This window comes from Panthera leo, chromosome A3 (assembly GCF_018350215.1).
Source record: "Panthera leo isolate Ple1 chromosome A3, P.leo_Ple1_pat1.1, whole genome shotgun sequence".
NCBI classification, from domain to species: Eukaryota; Metazoa; Chordata; class Mammalia; order Carnivora; family Felidae; genus Panthera; species Panthera leo.
The window spans coordinates 63,461,036-63,480,441 of record NC_056681.1 but is presented as its reverse complement, the minus strand read 5'-3'; the positions used below and the strand labels follow the sequence as shown (position 1 = coordinate 63,480,441).

The window sequence follows — 19,406 nt, the reverse complement described above, 5'->3', positions numbered from 1 at the left end:
TGTGATATCCCGTTAAATCCATGACCTGAATTTTGTCATGAAAATGTATCAAACTCAAGCTGACAGCTAATTTGCAGAATCTTCAAGTGTCAAGGTCACACAAGTCAAGGAAAGTTAAAGACTGTTCTAAACTAAAGGAGACCAAGGAGAGTTGACGACCAGATCCAATGTATGATTCTGGTCTTGATCCTTTTGCTATGAAGGACCTTGTCAGAACAATCAGTGAATCTTGAATGGGGCCTGCCCATTCGACAGTGGCCAGGTATCAATATCATAATGTGCCGTGTTATAGTGTGGCAGTGTAAATAATGGCAGTGTAAATACCCTGAGTTTCATGGCTGTACTGTAAAAGGGCAGTGTGCTAGAGCACTGCCTTTCAAACTCAGGTACATAAACCACCTGGGGATTTTCCTAAAATGCAGATTTGGATTCAGTAGGTCTAGGTAGAGTGTGAGCTTCTGCCTGTCGGAGCAGCTCCGAGGTTAAGACCCATGCTGCCTGTCCAGAGCAGTTAGTAGTAAGGGCCCAAGGAAACCTGGGGTGAACCTTTACTATTTGCCTCCCACTCACCTTCCTCCCTTTTTTTGGTCCCAGACTGTGGTGTTTCCTTTGGGAACAATCTGCTCCCCTTGGTGTTCCTGTTTTGGATCAGATGGTCCTCAGTGCCCAGGCAATGAAGCACGTAACCTGGGTGTCATCTATCCCGTACCCTGGCCACTGTGAAAGGTTCAACACTGGTCCTCAGACCCAGCCAGGGCCAGTGAGGGGCAACTCTGAGAGGCCTGGCTGAGCTCACACAGCCTCTACAACCATCTTCATCTTTTAGAGCCTTCTTAGAATTTCCAAGCCTTACAGTGGCTCAGGACTTGCCTTTTGCCCTCCAACTCCTAAAGGCCTCCAAGGCTTTCCAACCCCCACATTGGACTCTACCACATAGTAGCCATGTGACCTTACCTAGCAAACTGAATTTTTGCCTCAGTTTTCTCATCTATAAAATGGGATACCACCCCTCAAAGGGTTGAGAATTCTAGGATACTCCTCCACATAAGTGTTTTGAGCTGTCCCTGGTATAGATCAGATGTTCAATAAATCTTTAATTGTTCAGTTTGGCTTTTGGAGCCCATGATCCCACACAAAAAGAATGGCATCTCACCGGTATGTTTTAGGTCATCTTCTGTATTGAGAGTGACTTAACACAGAGTTTGAGGATCCTGGAAGACGAGGCCAAACATTTTGCTAGGCATTGTTATTGATTCCTATGGATCCTACCAGTTCCCACACAGCCTACTCAATTCATTCCTAACTCGCTCCCATCTTGCACTGAGTTGCCTATATAAATACATACGAAAAGGAAATAAATAAGCAACATTGTAGATGTCCCCAAGTATGGTTTTCATTCCCAGAAATCGCAAGCTCTGGCCAGTGATCAGAAATCCCCTTCCACTGTCTTTATTCTACTGCCATCCTGTGGCCAGCCTGTGCCACTGCACATTGAGGGCTGGTGTAGCTGAGCTCCCTGTGCTGTCCTCCTGGTGCCCGGGATGGGGCTCCTTGGGAGGAAGGAAAGGAGTGCAGTTGAAAGGTCTCCTAGAGTCCCCACCAGCAAGCAGCAGTCTGGGCATGAATCACCAGTCTTGACTGGACTTCTGTTTGATGAATCTCAGGGCCACATAGTACAGGATCACAAAGCCACCACTGATGCCAATAAGGATGAAGTAGATGATGTAGAGCGGGTATGAGTTCAGGCCCATGGAGCTGAGGATCTGGGGACACAGATATCAGTAAACCCACTGAGAAGACGTTCAGATGAATGTTATCTTTTTAGAGTCGAAGGCCTCAGCTACTTACTACGTCTCCCCGGATAGGGATGGTGAGGTTGCCAATGGCCATGTGGTAAGTGTGCCCTTTAAACTGAATCTGCATCAGCCCTTCAAAACACCAGCGGAGGAAGGAGACTTTGGAAATCCAAGCGGGCACTGAAAATAGCGAGACTCATGTTATTCACACAGGCTAACCACCTGCTCCCTGGGAAACACTCCTGGAGATGGGGCTCTTACGCAAGGGCAGCAAGGTCCCTGAGGGAGCAGGAGGGCAGGGAGAAGGCAAAAGGGCGAGAGGGGTAGCTTGGGACATGGATTGGGACAGAAGGTCCAAGTGGCTACAGGAGTCACCACACGTTTGATTGGTAACAATTTGAGAGAGTAACTTATTAAATGTCCCAGCATGTTCTCAGCTCCATGGAGGTACAACTGACATTTCTGAGTCTGTGCCCTGACCCAATGGTGGTATCACAGAGCTAGGAGTAGGAGGAAGGAACAAACTTGCCCCGAATGGTCAGGAAAGGCCTGGCAGAAGAGAGCAGCTGTGGAAATGGGGGAATGGCGCCCTACAGAGAAGAGCCTCACAGGCTCAGATGTGAGTGCATGGAGGGTGTTGGGGACTTCAGAAGAGCTAGGTGGAGGCAGTGGAGAGTCAGCAGCCCTAACTAGAGGACTCAAGCAAAGCAGCAACATGGATTTCCGCCTTACAAAAAGCCCTTTCCATGGGCAAGGGTCGAGAGGGATGTGGAGGGATCAGGGTCACAGAGACCATAGCTGTGGTCTGACACCAGACAGTAAGGCCAGGGCTGGGGGAGATCAGGCAAGGCGACAGATCTGAGAAAGATGTGGGAGGCAGAATTAACCTGACTCCCAGGTGAATGTGGAGAGTGAGAGTCAAGGGTGGCTTCCAAGTGTCAGCTGAGGGATATGGGAAGGTGCCATCTGCACCCTCTCATGGAGACATTCCTTTGACACACAGGACAGTTGGCAAGGACACCTGCTCCCAGAAAAACCAGGCTTTAAATGGATCTAAGTGATGAGTCCTCATCCCCAAGTGAATATAGGCTTCATCCAACCCCAGAAGGCCTCAAAAAGCTTGACCAGGGGAGGGGAGCACGCCTTACCTATCCACAGGTTATCCAAGCTTATCATGAAGCCCCCGGTGAGGTAGAAGGAGTTGTAGAGAGCATTCCCAAAGAAGGAGGATGTATGAAATGTGGGGAGCAGGGCAGCGGCACCCAGGGCCATGATCCTGCAGCAGAAGACCACCAGCCACACCAGCAGGAAGTGCAGTAGAAAGGGCTCCAGGCCCGGGCGCAGGTTAGCCAGCCAGTAGATGGGCATCCCATAGATTATGATGTAGACACAGTGCTCTGGAAGCTCCCCTAAGATCTGCAAAGAATAGCCCTTGCAAGGACGTGGAGCTAATGCCTTCACTGCCAATTGTTCTTTAGATGTTTGAAGATAGTGTAACCCTCAAGGATGTCAACCTTCCCTCCTGCTAATAGCCAGACTGCAGCAGGAGGGCCCGTGAGGGGCCCATGGGACCCTGGAACGTGAGCTCACTGCTGGTTTCCCACTGCAGATGCCACGTGCTCCATCTGGGAGAATTCAGAACAGTTTCCCCCGCGGAAGCAGCGTGGCCTGGTGAAAATGGCAGTTGTGTATCTATTCTCCTGTTTCAAAGTCCCCACCCTGCCTGCCCAGACCAAATAGCTGTGGGGCTTTGAGACAGCCGTATAACATCTCTGAGCCTCCACTTCCTGGAAATAAGTACAGTAACACCTGCTGACCTGCTTCCTGGAGATGTGGGGAGACTGGAGAGGTAAAGTATGCTGGATGTTTCCCATCTTTTCTTTTCTTTTTTCAGATTTCTGCTGACCAGGAAAGTGTCACTCTTGGTCTACAGTCCTGGTCTTCGGGTAAATGTTTAAAAAATAGCAAGTCTCTATAACCCCCTAGGGAACCATAGATGATGCATGCAACCATAGATGATGCATGGCCCCTGGTTCAGCAAAATACTACTCTGGAGCTTCTGTACAATGCAGTGTAGCTTTCTCTGTCCCTGCACCCCCACCTGGTAACTTGCTCTCAGCCCTGACCAGTCACCTTGGTAAAGAAATATGGACCAGCAGTGTACAGCCCGTCTTCTAGTTCATAGTAAAGCATTGCCCTCTCTGAGTGACCTAAAAAAGGGGAGAAAAGGAGAATGAAAAAGTGACATTAATTTTCAGTGTTTCTGTTTTTGAGTCTCTTTTAGTACAATTGTAAATATTCCTGTGGCCTAAATGTCTATTTTTAAAAAGCAGGCAGAGTTAAACCATCCTAATTTAAGGTGTTTGTAATTCTGTAACTTATGAACTGCTGTCAAATATAAATCCCGCTATTATAGGAATGTCTAAGACTGCTTGGCACTCTGTGTTCATTTGCATACTAATATTAATGTGCGAACCTTAAAAATCATCATCTTCTTTTATTTCACAATCATGGTGAAAACAGTCAGCAAACCCATTTTCCCCAGGAGTCTGGAGGAACAGAGGTCGGCCTTGGACCAGCTCAGAGGGGTGACTACCACCGTGTCCTCTGGTTGCTCCGGGTGTGGGTCACAGAGAGCAAGGCACACTCACATTTGGATATGACATCCAGAATCACGTTGAAAGGGATAAGAGCTCCAATCATGAACAAGAGGGCAGCTGTGTCCATAAAGGAGAGCTTGATGGCCCCATGGCCATAATAGAGGAACCCAATGACCAGGGACATCAGGCAGGCCTCTGCTGCATGGATGAGGAGAGTTGGCAGGTCTCGGAAATCGTTGAAAATCTGACGACTTAAAAAACAAAAGAGGTGCCAAGGGAATAACATACACCAGCCCCGTGACACTAGCAATGCCCTTCTGTCTATGCAGGGATGAAAGCCTCACTTTACTCTCTCATAAAATGGGGGAACAGCAGTACCCCCCTCGCAAGGATTCTGAGGCTCAAATGAGATCGTGGATGAAAGCATCTGTCTCACCGTATGTGCATAATAAACAATTGTTACTTTACTGTCAGTGTATCAGCCTTGCAATTTTACTTAAACACATTATCTTAAGGAAATAACCAATCACGTGTGTAAAGATGCACCTACAAGGATGTTTGTTGCAGTGTTACTTGTCATAGCATAAGCCTAAAAAAATCTGACCATCAATATACAGTTTGCAGGAAAATGAATTATGGCTAGATTGGAATGCTGAGGAAGACCTAACCGGATGACAGGTACAGGCCTATTCTATGTGCAACCAAAAACAAAAAAATGGTTACAGAACCATATGCAGAGTATGATCCCATTTATGAATTACAATGCTTGTGTGCATGGGAATATCACCCACCAAACACTTGGGTCTCGTTTACTCTGAGGGCTGGCCTAACAGGAGACCTTCTCCTTCCACTGAGGTTCTCCTGTATTGTCTGAATTTTTCATAATGATCCTATGTAATTTCTACAATCATTCAGCCAATAAGAACATTTTGATTTTGTTTAAAGAATAAAAGTAACAGGAGTGTTCTGTATTATAGAGAGAGAGCTAGTGCTAGTCTTGACGATACTGGTTTTTAAGAATTCTACCTTTTGCTTTCTCCTTCAAATTCACTTTAGATAGAAAGGGCTTAATTTGACACAATAAAGAGGTCTGGGGTAGGGGAGGTGGTGGTGGGATGAAATGGCAGATAATTACCGGATCAGCATGGTAAACTGCTGCACAGGGCCAGGCAGCTCAGTGGAAGTCAGGGGCTGGTGAGTGTCCTGAGGGAGGGCCTGGCTGTCAAGAGGCAGAGGGTGTCATGGGACATGGGGGCGGCTGCCTTCTGCAAGGAGCTCTCCACCCAGAGCCGCCCTGGCCTGCCTTACCTCTCCAGGCAAGTGCCCTCACCCAGCTCCTTTGCCTCTGCTCTCCACAGAAAGTCATCGAAGCCACGAACTTTTTCTCGGAACACGGCTGCAAGGGACCAAGCCTTCTCCCTGGTGGCCACTTCCTGTTCTCTGCTTCGCCTGTCGATGCTAGTCAAGTCCACTGTAAGTAGAGGATGTGGGGCCATGTGTGGCCAGGTCTCTGCACCTGCTCACAGGTGAGGAGCTCACTGCAAGGCCAGCTCACAACACTGGTCAGCCCTTGGAGGTTCTGGGACATGCTCCCCACCCTGTGAGGGTAGACCATGAAGTGATGGGAAAAGCAGAGAGAGGCAGAGAGATACCCAGGGCTGGCCTCCCCCGTGCTGGGCCTAGCCACATCCACTTCAGGGGAAAGCCTGCTTCAGGGAAAAGGCAACAGCAGAGGCCCTGTGGGCCCTGGCCTCCATCCCAACACCCAGGCTCATTATGGGGACATCCCTAGGACAGGACAGGATGCACTGGGCCTTTGGAGCCAAAGGTCATGACACAGTTATGCCCTGACTCCAGCTCAAGCCATTAAAGCTTGTGACAGGGACTCAGCCTTCCAGGTGTGCCTTCTACCCATGAGGGGAAGGGAGGCTGGCCATAGGACAGCTGGGAAGTCTGGGCACTGGGAAATTCTAGTTCTCACTGTAGATTAGTAATTTGGCTCCCTAAGCAACCTGTCTAGAAGGGGAGAATGTTTTGGCTGGAGGTTGCCAATGTCTGGCCAACTCTAAGCAGAGTTGTCACCGCCCTCCAGGGGAAGGAGCTGGCATGACCAGCTGGAGAACCAGGCTACTGTGCACCCACCTCTATGTTACTTGTGGGGAGCATCTGGTAGTCCCAGCCACAGCTCTACTCTCATGGGGCTCCTGAGATGTCAGAAAGGCACATCCACCCAGTCACCACCAGGACCCTTCTGAACCCAGCCTCACTGCAGGCTGGAGGGTGGCTCACCTCCCTCCATTTCTCCTCTTAACCTCTGTCTCTTCCTTCCTACCATTTTCATGACACGTCCCATGGCAGGATAATGTCTAGGAGCGGTCTTGTAAAATGCAACATGTCTCCTTGGTGTGCAGGGCTGTAGATCAGAACACCAGATTCTCTGGGTACTGCCAGGCCCTGTACCCCAGATTGGTAGGTGGTAGGCAAGAGCCCCCCACCAAAAGTGATAAAAATATAAAATAAAGAAAAACTTCTGTTCAGGTCTGTTCTAGGCATTTGACTTCTGGTAACCCCGCTCTGGAGTTACTGCATGTTGCTCCCGTGGCCAGGTTGACAGATGCCCTCTGCCCCCTTTATCTGGAAATGGCTAGCCTCAGGATGATACGCTGCCAGGAAGCCAAGCTGGCTCCTGAGCACTGGGAGGGAGGGTGACCTCTATGTGAGTTCACACGCTGTGAGTGCACAGGGCAAGGGCTGGCAGACTGGAGAGAGTCCCCCTGGGGTGGGGAAGAGCACTGGATGCTGACAGGAGGATGTGGGCCCAGGGCCAGGAGTCAAGTTGGGGGCTGGACACACTGGCTGGGAGTCCCAGTTCTGCGTCTTACAAATTCTCTGCCAAAGGTTTAACTCTTCAGACTTCTGTCTTCTCATCTGTATGGATGGAAATGGCCTTGGCCTGACAGGGCTGTGAGAGTCAAAGGGACACCCTCTGTAGCTTGGTGCCTTTGGGCCCAATGTCTGCCCTCAAGGACATGGTCCCTGTTGTCATGGTTATTGGTGAGGCCTTGCTACACTGGGCCATCTTGGGAGGAAGGCTGGGGCTCCAGGTGGCATATTGGACAAGCCACAGCTACTGTCTCCCCGCCCCCTCCCCCCAGCCGCCCTGGTAAAGCTGTGTGGCCTGGCCAGCAGCCATGGCACGCCTCAGCATTCAGGGTCCAGGGATCCGCTTTCGGGTCACACACCTGTAAAGGCAACTATCTCTCCAGGAACCAGCTCACGCTTTCCCTGAGGGCTATACAATTGAGGGCTCAGGACCCTCAGCAGGAAGGCCTTTCTGGGGGTGACAAAGCAATTTTCAGACCTAGTGCCTCATTGACCAAGACCTCCAAAAGGCCCTGAACTCTCCGGGCCCTGGGGTCCCTCCACTATACAGTGCTTTCAGGCTCCCTGCCTCTGCGGGGGCACCAGGGCACAGCTTGAAGATTTCCAGGTGGCCTCCTAAATTTCCCTAAAGAGTCTGAATAAAGACCACAATTCTAGAAAATTGACCCAAACCCTCTTGAATTCTATCCCCCCACCACCCACTTTGGAACTCACAGGTTTCTTATCATGCACACAAGAGTGGCTATGTCAGAAGCTGGATTTTCTTGGGCCCTTGTTTCTAGTATTTGATACTTGGCAAAGTGACACACATTCTCCAGCCCGCTGGGCCGCCCTGCTCCTATATCCTACTCCCCTGAAACCTCTGACAGCTTCCCTCCTGAAGCTCTCCATCAGGCCCTGCTGGAGCTTCGGGGGGGGGGGGGGCACTGCTTGGGGGCTCACCATAGAAGTCTGCAGGGTTGCTGTAGCGAGGACAGGGGTGGCCGATGGCTGTGAAATACTGCACCATGTGCTGGGCTGCCCCCAAGTAGATGGTGGTGCCGGACGTCATCAGGAGGACCAAATCAAAAAGCCTGAAAATGTCAGACCGAGGCTGGTGGAGGGAGATGAGCACCAACCGGTTGCCTTTGGCCAGGCGGTACAGCGTTTTCACCAGGTTGTGGGCCGTGAAGCTGTCGAGGCCGGAGGTGGGCTCATCCAGAATGAGGATTCCTTCCCAGCGGAGACAGGGGCCTAGTGAGCCGGCAGGACTGTGGCTGGTGGGAGCCAAGCCGCGGGGGCGCCTCTGTCCACCCTCCTCCCCGCCCCCTCACCTGGGTTCCACAGGAGCTGCACCGCGATGCTCACTCTGCGCCGCTCGCCCCCAGACACGCCCCGCACGTACGCGTTGCCCACGCGCGTGTGGGCGCACTGGCGCAGGCGCAGCTCCGCAATCACATCGTCCACCTGCGCGGGAGGACGTAGGTTTAGGCGCGGCGCTGCCCGCCTCGCTCCAGGTTACGTGGGTGCTGTCCTGGAGTAGAAAGCGGCTGCCCACCCTTGCCCCCCGCCCCACCCCCTCCGGGTGGGTTTGTGCTGTAGCCTTCGCTGCCCCATGCAGTGTTTGCTCCTGCATTTTTTCTGCATATCCTGAGTGGCTCTCACGCGCCGAGGGCGGCGCCATGTTGGGAACCTGGCTGCGACCTGGGGACAGGACAGCAGGGCACTCTGCCCACACGGAGGACCGGAAAACAGGTAGACACTCCTCTCACGTTTTGTCCTGTGCTGTGAAGGGACCCGGCCAGGGCGTAGGCGGCTTACAGAAGGATGTGGGGTTTAAAGGCGGACAGAGGGCAGGGTACCTATGGAAGGATGGCGAGCTGGGCTGCTTAGAGTTGACCTGTGACTGGGCCCTGAGGCAGGGGGGGGGAAGGTCGACAAGGGGAAGGATGTCATGGCTTCTTGGGGTCACCAGGGTCAGGCAGTTACCCTTTTGTCACGCTGGGCCTGGGAGAAGGTTCTGGGCAGGCGTAGCTGGGCAACAAAAGCCAGGGTCTCGCGGACGGTTAGGTTGGGGAGCAGGTGGTCGTGCTGGCGCACATGGGCCACATACTTCCTCACGAGCTGAGGCGTGCTGGGCTGCCCGTTGATCCAGATTTGACCTGACTTAATTTTGCCGCCGTGGCCTCTCCCGGTGATCACGTCCAGTAAAGAGGCTCTCCCACACCCTGCGAAGCCGCCAGAGACCTCCTGAGAGCAGAGCTGCGGGCGCTAGCCTGGAAGCCCTGGCTGCCCGCACACTCTTTCAACCACCCTGGACTTCTCTGTCCTTTCAGAAGTGACCGAGGCCCTAGAGAAAGTGGCACAGCTCTTGGACCCGGATGGGTCAGCCTCAGCACCTGGAGCTCCAGGGCTTTCACCTGCAGCCAACTTGAACACCTTTGGGGAGCTGGAGGTACATTAATGTCGGGGGTTCAAGCCGCTCAACTAGTGGATCCAGGCTCTGAGATGGCAGGGGACTTTGTCAGTATTCACAGGGACACTGGGGTTCCCAGTCCAAGTGGGAAGTCCACTTTCCTAAACAGCACTTTAGGAGAGGTGTGGGTGGCCTTTGCTGTGGAGACCGCCTAGTGCAACTGGAGAGACCTTCCATGAATCAGGAGAGAACACCAAAGGCATTCAGTTGGCTGGAATCTCCAATTCCGTAAACTCCATTGGCAAACACTGCTGCCACTACTGCTGATTCTACAGAAGCAGCCAAAATGCCTGAGGCTGTTTGGATTTATTATAAATTATAATGAGTCTTCATAATTTGTTTTATTCTTTGTTAAGCCTCAGGAAGTATAATTGATAAGTGTTTCTTTTTTTTTTATTTAAAAAAAAATTTTTTTTTTTTAACGTTTATTTTTGAGACAGAGAGAGACAGAGCATGAACGGGGGAGGGGCAGAGAGAGAGGGAGACACAGAATCTGAAACAGGCTCCAGGCTCTGAGTGGTCAGCATAGAGCCCGACGCGGGGCTCGAACTCACGGACCATGAGATCATGACCTGAGCCGAAGTCGGATGCTTAACCGACTGAGCCACCCAGGCGCCCCGTTAAGTGTTTCTTTTAAAAAAAAGTTTATTTATTTTGAGAGAGAAGAAGAAAGAGAGCACAGGAGGGACAGTGAGAGAGGGAGAGAGAGAGAGAATCCCAAGCAGGCTCCACGCTAGTGGTGCAGAACCTGATGTGGGGCTCGAACTCACAAACCATGAGATCATCGCCTGACCCAAAACCAAGAGCAGATGCTTAGAACTGACTGAGCCACCCAGGTGCCCCTAATTGATAAGTGTTTCTAAGAAATCATTTAAATAAATTCAGTCAAGTAAACCTGAAGCTAAACAACACTGAACCTAGAGTCAAGAGTCCTGGAGACTGCTCAGCCTCTCCAAACTTCACTTGCCTCAGGGATGCTAACACCTGCAGGGTCATGTGTAGCGAGTATAAATTGTGGGGACTCTTAGGCTTTATGGAAGTGCCTTGGAAGGCCCGTGTATCTCCCAGATTCTCAGTTCATGAAGAAAAGCAAATATAACAGGAAAAGCCACCAGGAGTTACAAACAAAAACAAAATTGGCTTCTGAAGTGTCTGTTTTCTTTTTTAGATAAGAATTGCAGAGGCAGAGCCAAAAGTGGGCAGGACTTGACCTGTGGTGTTATTTCAGTTACAAAGTGCATTGACATACATTATCTTGTTTGATCTTTGGTTAGACAATAAACAGAATTTTCTTATCAGAAGACTAAAAAATTGGAGATGTTCAAAAGTTCAGTAATCTTTACTTCTGGAAATGATTAATCAAAAAGAATAAAGTGTTCTAACACCATCTAAAAGAGAAACACCTTGATATGAGAATCAGAAGACCAAAGTTCTAGTTCCAGCTCTGCATTAAATGTATGCCCTTAGGTGAATCACTCACTTTGTCTAGACTTTAGTCTCCCCATCTGTTAAATGAAGGTGTTCATATGTTGGGGCGAGGGACAGGAGGACACTCTAGAAATATTGAGGACCAGATAACTTAAAAACCCTCCATTAAAGAGGCTTCCAGACTGGTAAGGAGAAAGAAATAATACAGTGGAGAGAGTGAACACCATTCTCCAAGACCCCTTTCAGCTTTAGCATTGCATAATTTTAAGTTTGGCTTGCAGAAGTCACTCTGAGGCACTCCAAGATTCTGGATCTTTGCAGATGGTTGAAGGCTGCACTAAGACTTGGAGGGACTCTCAAAGAAGTGGGAGCTGTGGTGGGTGCTGTGCCTACCAGGTTGTGGGAGAAGAGTGAATGAATGCTCCTGGCATGGAAGAGTCCCCTGAGAAGAACATTCAATTCTGAAGATCTTACAAAGGTTTTTGCTCTGGATGCAGCTTCAAGAGGCACACTCATGATTCATAATGGTGGCAGCTATCTGACAGCTAGTAAATGGAGGGACTTGAACTGGGATTTGAACCCAGGTCCACCTGACCCAGAACCTGTGCTTCTCACCCACTCTGCTATGGTTATTCTACTAGTCAGCAAAGAATTCTGTGAGAAGCATCCATCTGTCTGAGGGACCATTCTGCATTCCAGAAGAGACAGAACCCATCGCCTCACTGTTTGCCCTTAATGGTACCTGAGCTCCCTATGATGGCCAGCATCTGCCCACTCCTCACTTTGAAGCTCAGATTTTGGATGCCCAGCTCACAAGAATCCTTGTGAGATGCCCAAGGCATCTTGAACTGAGCCAGCTTCTCAAACCAGGGCACCTGGGAGTCCATGTCCACCTGTGGGGAGATATTGCAAGGTTCTTCAGAGGGCGGAATAGAAGGTTTCAGCAACTTCTGTTCAACTGTACAGGAGACATCCTCCTGCTGTTGCACAAAAGGCCTGAGGGGCCCCCACCTACCATGCTGAGAACCTGAAGCTGCCATTTCCAAGTCTGAAGTTAAGACATGGGAAGCATGTGTAATAGCAGAATGGAAACGAAAACATAAAGCAAAACAATGTCTTCAGTTCTTCAGTTAATGATAATTTACTAATGATTTGTTAAATGTTTATTACGTGCAAGGCATTGTGTAAATCTCTATTTATTATCCCATTCAGTCCTCCTTGCAGACCTATAACATAGGTACCATTATAATCGCTGTTTTTACAGGTGAGGCTCAGAGCAGTTACTTGTTCAAGGTCGCACAGCTAACAAGTGGCAGAACAGAAAATGCTTATGGTGAGGCTCATTAGCTTGTCCTAATTCACATTCACAGGAAGCCAGAGTTGGGCCTCTGAAGTTTACCATTCTGCACCCCCCAGCATATTCCATCTGAACTGCCAGGGTCTACCCCCAAGGAGGTCTGGTAAATGGGGTCTTGAATCTGACCAGGGGGTCCTTCAGAGCCTCTGAAAGACCAGGAGTCCTTGCACTTTGGATATTTTATTAGCTCCAGGGACAGTGTACTTTGCAAGCAAACAAATAACAAAACACGAAGCTGGTGAAACCTGAAAGTCTATAGTTTAGTGAAACCTGAAAGTCTGTAGTTTAGTGAATAGCGTCACGGCATTGTTAATTTCTTGGTTTTCATTATTTTGCTCTGGGTATGCAAGATGTTAACATTAGGGGAAGTTGGGCAAAGGTTACATGGAAACTCTGTCCTATTTTTGTAACTTTCCCAAAAGTCTAAACTTACTTCAAAATCTGAAGTTAAAGTTTGAGAGATTTGTTTTTTCCCCAACAGGGTCACATAATTTCTTTATGTTTTAACAGAGGTCTTGTTCTCTAATGCCTCTCAACTTCCAGCTACAGTATATATAGCTGAAGGAAGTCTTGTGGTACTTTCACCCAACATGTGAGGCATCAACTTGGCAGAGGGCCCTCAGGATGGGCTCACCCTTACCTTCCACTTGGGGAATCATTTGGCCTTCCCTGCCCACTCCTCCCACCTTGTCCTCAGGTATGCCTCTACCTGGTAGCTGAGATCCTGGACCTCCAAGGTGTTGGACTGGCCACTGTAGGTGAAGTATAGGCTGCTGTCATTTTCAGAGGAGAACAAGCTGTCCTGGAGGCCCTGCTGAGAAACATGACAGGTGAGGGGCTTCTTCAAAAGCCACTTAGGACTTAGGAGAAAACAGGGAGGAGACCCAAGAGGTGAGAGCAGCTAGTGTGGTTGAGATCCTGAACTGGCAACAAGGGTTTAGGCAGATAGAGCCCAAGGGCTCTGAGAAAATAGGAGCATCAGTGAGGGCAATCTTTTTTTCCCTTCAGAGGGAGCTTTGCGGCTTCCCTCTAGCACAGCTCCTGGCTCCAGAGAACCTCAACCCAAATTGGTGGAGCCCGAACCCAGGCACCCTATGGTGGATGAGACCCAGACTCTGGACTAGAGAGAGCTTTGTGAGCTGCTTGCTATGCTTTGGGGAGACCTTAGCTGGGGCATGTCCTTAACTTTTCTCTTCCCTGCCTCTGACTTACTATTTCCTGATGCCAAACAGACTTCCCATACCTGGTATGTGAAGGGATGCAGCTATCAAAAAACTAGTGCTCAATATTTGGAAGACACAATCCTTAGAAAAGTTGCATCTTATTTAAATGAGGAGTTTTGCATAACAAAGCCATTCAAGATGATTTTGGAAGAAGCACCATTGTTATGTCATCGTCATTGTCAATATCTTGTTGCTGTTGTTGGTGTGACGTTGTATTTGTACATCAAGTAAATCGATGTTTTGTGCTATCACTGATACCTTTGAATGGTATTAGCTATCAGCATATCTAAATTCCTTCCATTTTTATCAATTCAATCATTTAAATTATTGAGGCTCCCCCAGAAGAAGAACCTGCCTACTAACATTTCCATTTTTATTTTATTATTTTTTTTAATGTTTATTTTTATTTTTTTTAATGTTTCTTTTTGAGAGAGAGAGAGAGAGAGAGATAGAGACGGAGCATGAGCGGGGGAGGGGCAGAGAGACACAGAATCCGAACGAAGCAGGCTCCAGGCTCTGAGCTGTCAGCACAGAGCCCGACACGGGGCTCGAACTCACAGACTGTGAGATCATGACCTGAGCCGAAGTCAGACACTCAAACCAACTGAGCCACCCGGGCACCCCTTTAATGTTTATTTTTGAGAGAGCGACAGAGCATGAGCAGGGAAGGGCAGAGGGAGAGGGAGACAGAATCTGAAGCAGGCTTCAGGCTCTGAGCTGTCCTCATAGAGCCTGACGTGGGGCTCAAACTCAAGAGCCATGAGATCATGACCTGAGCCAAAGTCAGACACTTAACCGACTGAGCCACCCAGGTGCCCCTCAGGTTTCCGTTTTTAAATGCATACAATTTTTCCTTTTGTTTCTTAGTGCAGGAAAAAGTGTATTTTTTAACAAGTTCCAGTTGACCCCATGATGTTTCCTCCTCAGAGCTGCCACTCACGCACTGATGTGTTCAGTCAAGTAAGCAAGCAAGCATCCAATACTTATTGGGAGCCCACATGATGCTACAAGTTTGGAGTTTGGGATATGACAGTGAAAAAGATGGTCTCTGAGAAACTTAAACTTTTTATTGAGGTAAAATTGGTATATAACATTATGCTAGTGTCAGGTGCACAACACAACAATTTAAGATTTGTGTACACTGCAAAGTCACTACAATATGTGTAGTTACCATCTGTCATCATGCAAAGAAACTTAGATTAAAAAAGTTTTTTTTAATGTTTATTTTTGAGAGAGAGACAGAGACAGAATGTGAGCAGGGGAGGGGCAGAGAGGGAGACCCAGAATCCAAAGCAGGCTCCAGGCTTTGAGCTGTCAGCACAGAGCCTGATGCAGGGCTCAAACCCACAAACCATGAGATCATGACCTGAGTCAAAGTCAGATGCCCAACCAACTGAGCTACCCAGGTGCCCCAGAAAAGCTTAGATTTTAATGAATGGGACAGGTGGTCAAGATGGAGCAAGACAGGCCAGGTGTAGAGCAGGCTGACCTCATGCATCCATTCAGGGTATATTTATACTGTGTACACAATGCCTACATGTGCTTTGTGTGAAAATAAAATGACTTACATTATGTGAAAATAGTCTCCAAAAGTCTCTGTCAAACTTCCCCTGTAGTGGCAGAGGTCAGAAGTCCTTGGAAAGGACCACAGAAATGGAAGATCAATACAGGTGGTCATCTATGACAGTAACTATCAGTGAGTAGTCCCCAGAATTGCAGGGCAGTATGAAAACAGCAGACCATGGCTACTTATCTTATCTGATGTTAGAATTATTACCATAAAGATCCTAAATTATACAGAAGAAACTGGGAAACCTGAATACCTACTTTAGCAGAAGGACTATCTCTGTGGAATAGAGAGGAATGCAAGAGAGAAGGGTACAGGGAAGAACGAGGGGAGTGAACTTCACAGTTCTTGGTAGTTAAGTTGCAGGTACATAAGAGATCACTGTTTTTTCAGCTGATCTGAACTATCTCAAACTTTGTTTTCCATCTAAGAGAATGAACCTTTGAGTAGAACTCCAGAGTAGTACTCCCACCTAGCCCCTCAAGTGCCAATGCCTCCAAGGCAGGAGCTGGCTATGGAGATAGAGGAGGGGTGAAGGTCTGTGCCCTCAGAGATGGAAAGGGAGATCTCTCCTGGGGGAGATTTAGGCCAGCTACAGAAGGTGCTGAATTTCAGGCAGGTCAACCCTGCACCTGACCCTTGCTCACCACTTCCACCACTAGCACTCATACTGCCTAGTTTCTCCATTTAATTCTATTAAACTATCAGAAATTCTGGCAATTACTGAGAGACTCATTGAGCTAACATAAGATGCTTATTTGTTTGGTTATAAAAAGTAAACATCTGCAGGAGGGACATTAAGTCGATTGATATAAGATATGACTCAGCTTAGAAATTGCTTCTGTGAACTAACACCTGGCCAGGTTATATTTCAAGTGGAGGGGCAGCTAAGAAAGGGACATTGGACATTTTGGGCTCTGGAGCAATATGTGCAGGTGACCTAATGCCTGAGTGGGTTCCACTTTCCAGATAAGTGCTTTGGAAAGGTGGAGCATGCTGGGGCCCTGGGGAAAGAGGTGTCACAATAGGAAGACAGATAAAAGGAAAGAGGTGCTCCCTGTTGCTGGGGGGTGGGCAGTACCCCTCATCTTAGGCTAAGTAGGCTGGGCACAGGCAGCCAGGGACCTCAGCTGCCATCAAGGGACCATGACTTCTGGGTCACCTGTAGTTGGTTAAGCAGCCGACTTTGGCTCAGGTGGTGATCTCCTGGTTCGTGGGTTTGAGCCCCGCCTCCAGCTCTGTGCTAACAACTCAGAACTTGGAGCCTGCTTTGGATTCTGTGTCTCCCTCTCTCTCTGCCCCTCCCTGGCTCGTGCTCTGTTTCTCTTTCTCAAAAATAACGTTAAAAAGAAAAAGGGGGGATTGTGACTTCCTGGAGCTACACATGCAGCACAACTTTCAGAGGAAGAGAATTCGTTTCTGGGTTGGAGACAGCCTCTGCTCCATTTTTAAGTATTTCCTTGACTCCCAGGATGGATTTGTTAGGTTTTGAGGTTTTGACAAATTCTCTGTATTTTTCAAATACTTAAATATCTATTCAGTTGACATCTTAATCAGTATGACTGTCAGAATATCACTTAAATTTCTGACAGGTGACATCCAAAAAAGCAAAAGCAGGTTTATTTGTAGGTAACCTGTTCAGCTCCTGCTGGGCTACATTGTAATTTCTCCTTGTATTAACTTCTGATCAAATGCCTGAGTCAGAAGCACAAATTAGAAGGGAACTTAGGGAGCACAGAGCCCAAGTTCCTTTTTCTAAGATGAGGAATCCATGCCCTTGAGTAGTAGTGATGTGCTGATGACTCAGTGTCTGTGCAAAAGCATGCAGGGTTTGTTCTTGGCTGAGGGGATGAGCCTGGGCCTTTATTAAAATGCTCAGACCAGATCTTACACATCTTTGTCCTGAGGACTGAGCCCCTCTAGTCCTCCTCTGGCCACACTCCTGCCCATGGACTGTGGGCCAAGGGCACTTGCCACTCCAGGCACCCCAGGCCCAAGGGGCATTTGTCTGTGGAGAGCAAATGGAATGTGGGTAGGCAGGATGGCATGACCACATAGGGGTGTGTGAGTCACATGTTGCACTAGGGGTGGGCAGAGAAGGGGGACAGATTGTAGCACAGGGGTGGGCAGAGAAGGGGACAGAGAAGGGAGCCAGAAGCTGGCTCCTCTGTGCCACCACATTCTAGCTGCTGCTCCAAAAGGCCCTAGGATTTCTAAACTTACATCTGGCCTTTCAGGTTGTGAGGAAGGTATGTCAAAATAGGAAGATAGAAACTTAACAGTTGTTAGCTTGATTGATAACTTTAAAATAACTAGACATAAGATATGTATCCCTCATCCATCCTCTTGTTCTAGGTGCCGTATATGTTGGGGGAAGATTATCACTTGGAACCTTGAGTTACAGAATTGGAGAAAAGGAAATTGGAAATGGCAAGCTTTCCCAGATGTTGGATTTGGGCAGTTATTTGCATTCCATGCTGTGGTAGCTGATTTGTCAGCCTTTTAGGCAGAAAATGTCCCCAAAGCCATTACTGACTTTATATACTGTTCAGGCTGTGAGCACTGCAATCAGCTCCTACGAGGCATTTCTCAGCAGGAGCTGGCCATGTTCCCAGATCAGAGCTGGCTATTAGTTATGGCTGCAGGGCAGACTAGGAATGGACTGGGTTGAAGTCCTATCCTAGCAAGTGAGGACCAGACCAAGTGGCCTGTGGCCTTCCCTTTTGGGTGTGGAGTCCTCAGACCTTTCTTGTCTTTCTCTCCCTCCTCCCCACAGCAGGCAAGATGGAAAGGTGGGCTGGGGTGAGGTGGGGTGCTTCCTTTCTGTCTTCCAGTTTAGCCTCCTTCAAATCCCACCCACATCCTTACTTTAGTCAAAGGCCATTTCTCAAGTAAACATTTCTCCATGTAACTTGGGTGGAGAACTTGTACCCCAACCTCTTGGCCCCCAGACTTGCTGTCTGTCCCTTTCACCTCTTTCTGGGGTCTTATATCTGCCTGTTGTGGTCATGTTATTATATTCCCATAAAAGTTGCCTGCCATCATATGTCATCAGTTTACTGCCTCTGAGACTCTGAGCCTGACAGACACACTGATGAAGGAAACACTGCAGAGTCCCCGGTGTGTGTGAACATATCTCTGTTTGGAGTCTCATTCAGAAAAAGCTGCATCAGCCCAAGTAACAAACAGGAACATCATTTCCCTGTAGGAGTGTGCCTTAGGGCAGGAAGTGATCTCAGAGGCCCCCCACCCACCCCTGACCCCTGAATCCCCTCCCCTCAGCCCTTTGATGCCCAGGAAGTAGAGTCCTGCTGCCATGTTCTCCCTCTGCTTGTGGTCCTGGTGGTGAGTTAAAACAAAGTTCTGGAGAGAGGAAAGAAAGGTCTGATTTGCCCCCACCCCCCATGACTGAGGTGACTGCCCATCACTCACGGAGGCATCCTGGGGAGCAGCCCTGTTCCGCAGCCCTCTGTCTTCTGGGACTGTCTCAGCCATGGGGCCCAGCGGTGTCTGTACCACTTTGCTGAAGCTTCCTTCACCTTAGCTGCTACCTGTGCCAGTGTTTTCTCTTTCTCAGAGTTGGGCAATCTCTGGCCCTGGTTCACTGTGCCTCCCAGCACTCCTCTCAGGCAGGCCCTCCTACAAACACAGGCTGTGTGTTCTGCCTGCTGCCAAGATAGTGCACATGCTCTGGGTAAAGGTACATCAGATAATGGCATCCGTTACCAAACCCCAGTCCAGCTGCTGCAAAGGTCTGGAGAGGGACTCCAGAGCCCCGTGAGGAACAAGCAGGGCACTGTGCTGCTCACTCCTCTGTTGGGGCTCCCCCAGGAAGGGTCCGGCCACCCAAAAATTCACCTCTTCTGCCTCTTGGCGATGACTGAACTCCCATCTCTGACCTCTGTGGGGTCCTTGGGGCTCCAAGTAAACAGTGGCCCCCAGAGCTCCCCAGAGGAGGTTCCTACAGCTTGTTCAAGGCCTCGACACAGCCTGGGCATTCTCCATGCCTCCTACAGTGTCAGGTAAGGTTGATGCCTCTTCTTCCTGCTGGGAACTTGAGGCTGGGCTTTGTTTTTGTGGTCATGGCCTGAGGTGAG

At 49.1% G+C, this 19,406-nt stretch overlaps 2 protein-coding genes across 9 annotated transcripts in view; one reads left to right on the top strand and one right to left on the bottom strand.

Annotated features, from left to right (window-relative positions):
- Positions 1 to 1,156: 1,156 nt before the first annotated feature.
- Positions 1,157 to 18,804, bottom strand: ABCG8 (ATP binding cassette subfamily G member 8). Its single transcript, XM_042932147.1, has 13 exons — positions 18,742 to 18,804; positions 13,229 to 13,330; positions 11,905 to 12,055; positions 9,248 to 9,486; positions 8,593 to 8,725; positions 8,222 to 8,491; positions 5,705 to 5,867; positions 5,532 to 5,615; positions 4,448 to 4,647; positions 3,930 to 4,006; positions 2,945 to 3,212; positions 1,849 to 1,976; positions 1,157 to 1,763 (listed from the first exon to the last, which is right to left on the bottom strand). Exons 1-13 carry the CDS (start codon positions 18,802 to 18,804, stop codon positions 1,626 to 1,628), a joined length of 2,016 nt encoding a protein of 671 aa, XP_042788081.1. The 3' UTR covers positions 1,157 to 1,625.
- ABCG5 (ATP binding cassette subfamily G member 5) overlaps positions 8,751 to 19,406 on the top strand; it is a 47,801-nt gene continuing 37,145 nt past the window's right edge. For 3 of the 8 annotated variants that reach the window (XM_042932141.1, XM_042932143.1, XM_042932133.1), the window contains exons 1-4: positions 8,937 to 9,013; positions 13,217 to 13,349; positions 14,670 to 14,816; positions 17,665 to 19,331. In XM_042932141.1, coding sequence (XP_042788075.1) covers positions 19,186 to 19,331 — 146 coding nt within the window. In that variant the 5' untranslated portion in view covers positions 8,937 to 9,013; positions 13,217 to 13,349; positions 14,670 to 14,816; positions 17,665 to 19,185. Of the gene's footprint in view, positions 9,014 to 13,216; positions 13,350 to 14,614; positions 14,817 to 17,664; positions 19,332 to 19,406 lie in introns of those variants that run through there. The other 5 variants (XM_042932138.1, XM_042932134.1, XM_042932142.1 and 2 more) reach the window with 5 other exon arrangements.

Bases quoted from the DNA above. Each gene is read 5' to 3' on its own strand.
- ABCG8 (XM_042932147.1), bottom strand. From the start codon at position 18,804: ATGGCTGAGACAGTCCCAGAAGACAGAGGGCTGCGGAACAGGGCTGCT. The intron at 12,056-13,228 runs GTAGAGGCATAC...ATCTCCCCACAG, and splicing joins TCCAGGATCTCAGCTACCAG to GTGGACATGGACTCCCAGGT. The intron at 8,492-8,592 runs GTGAGGGGGCGG...TCCGCTGGGAAG, and splicing joins GCAGCTCCTGTGGAACCCAG to GAATCCTCATTCTGGATGAG.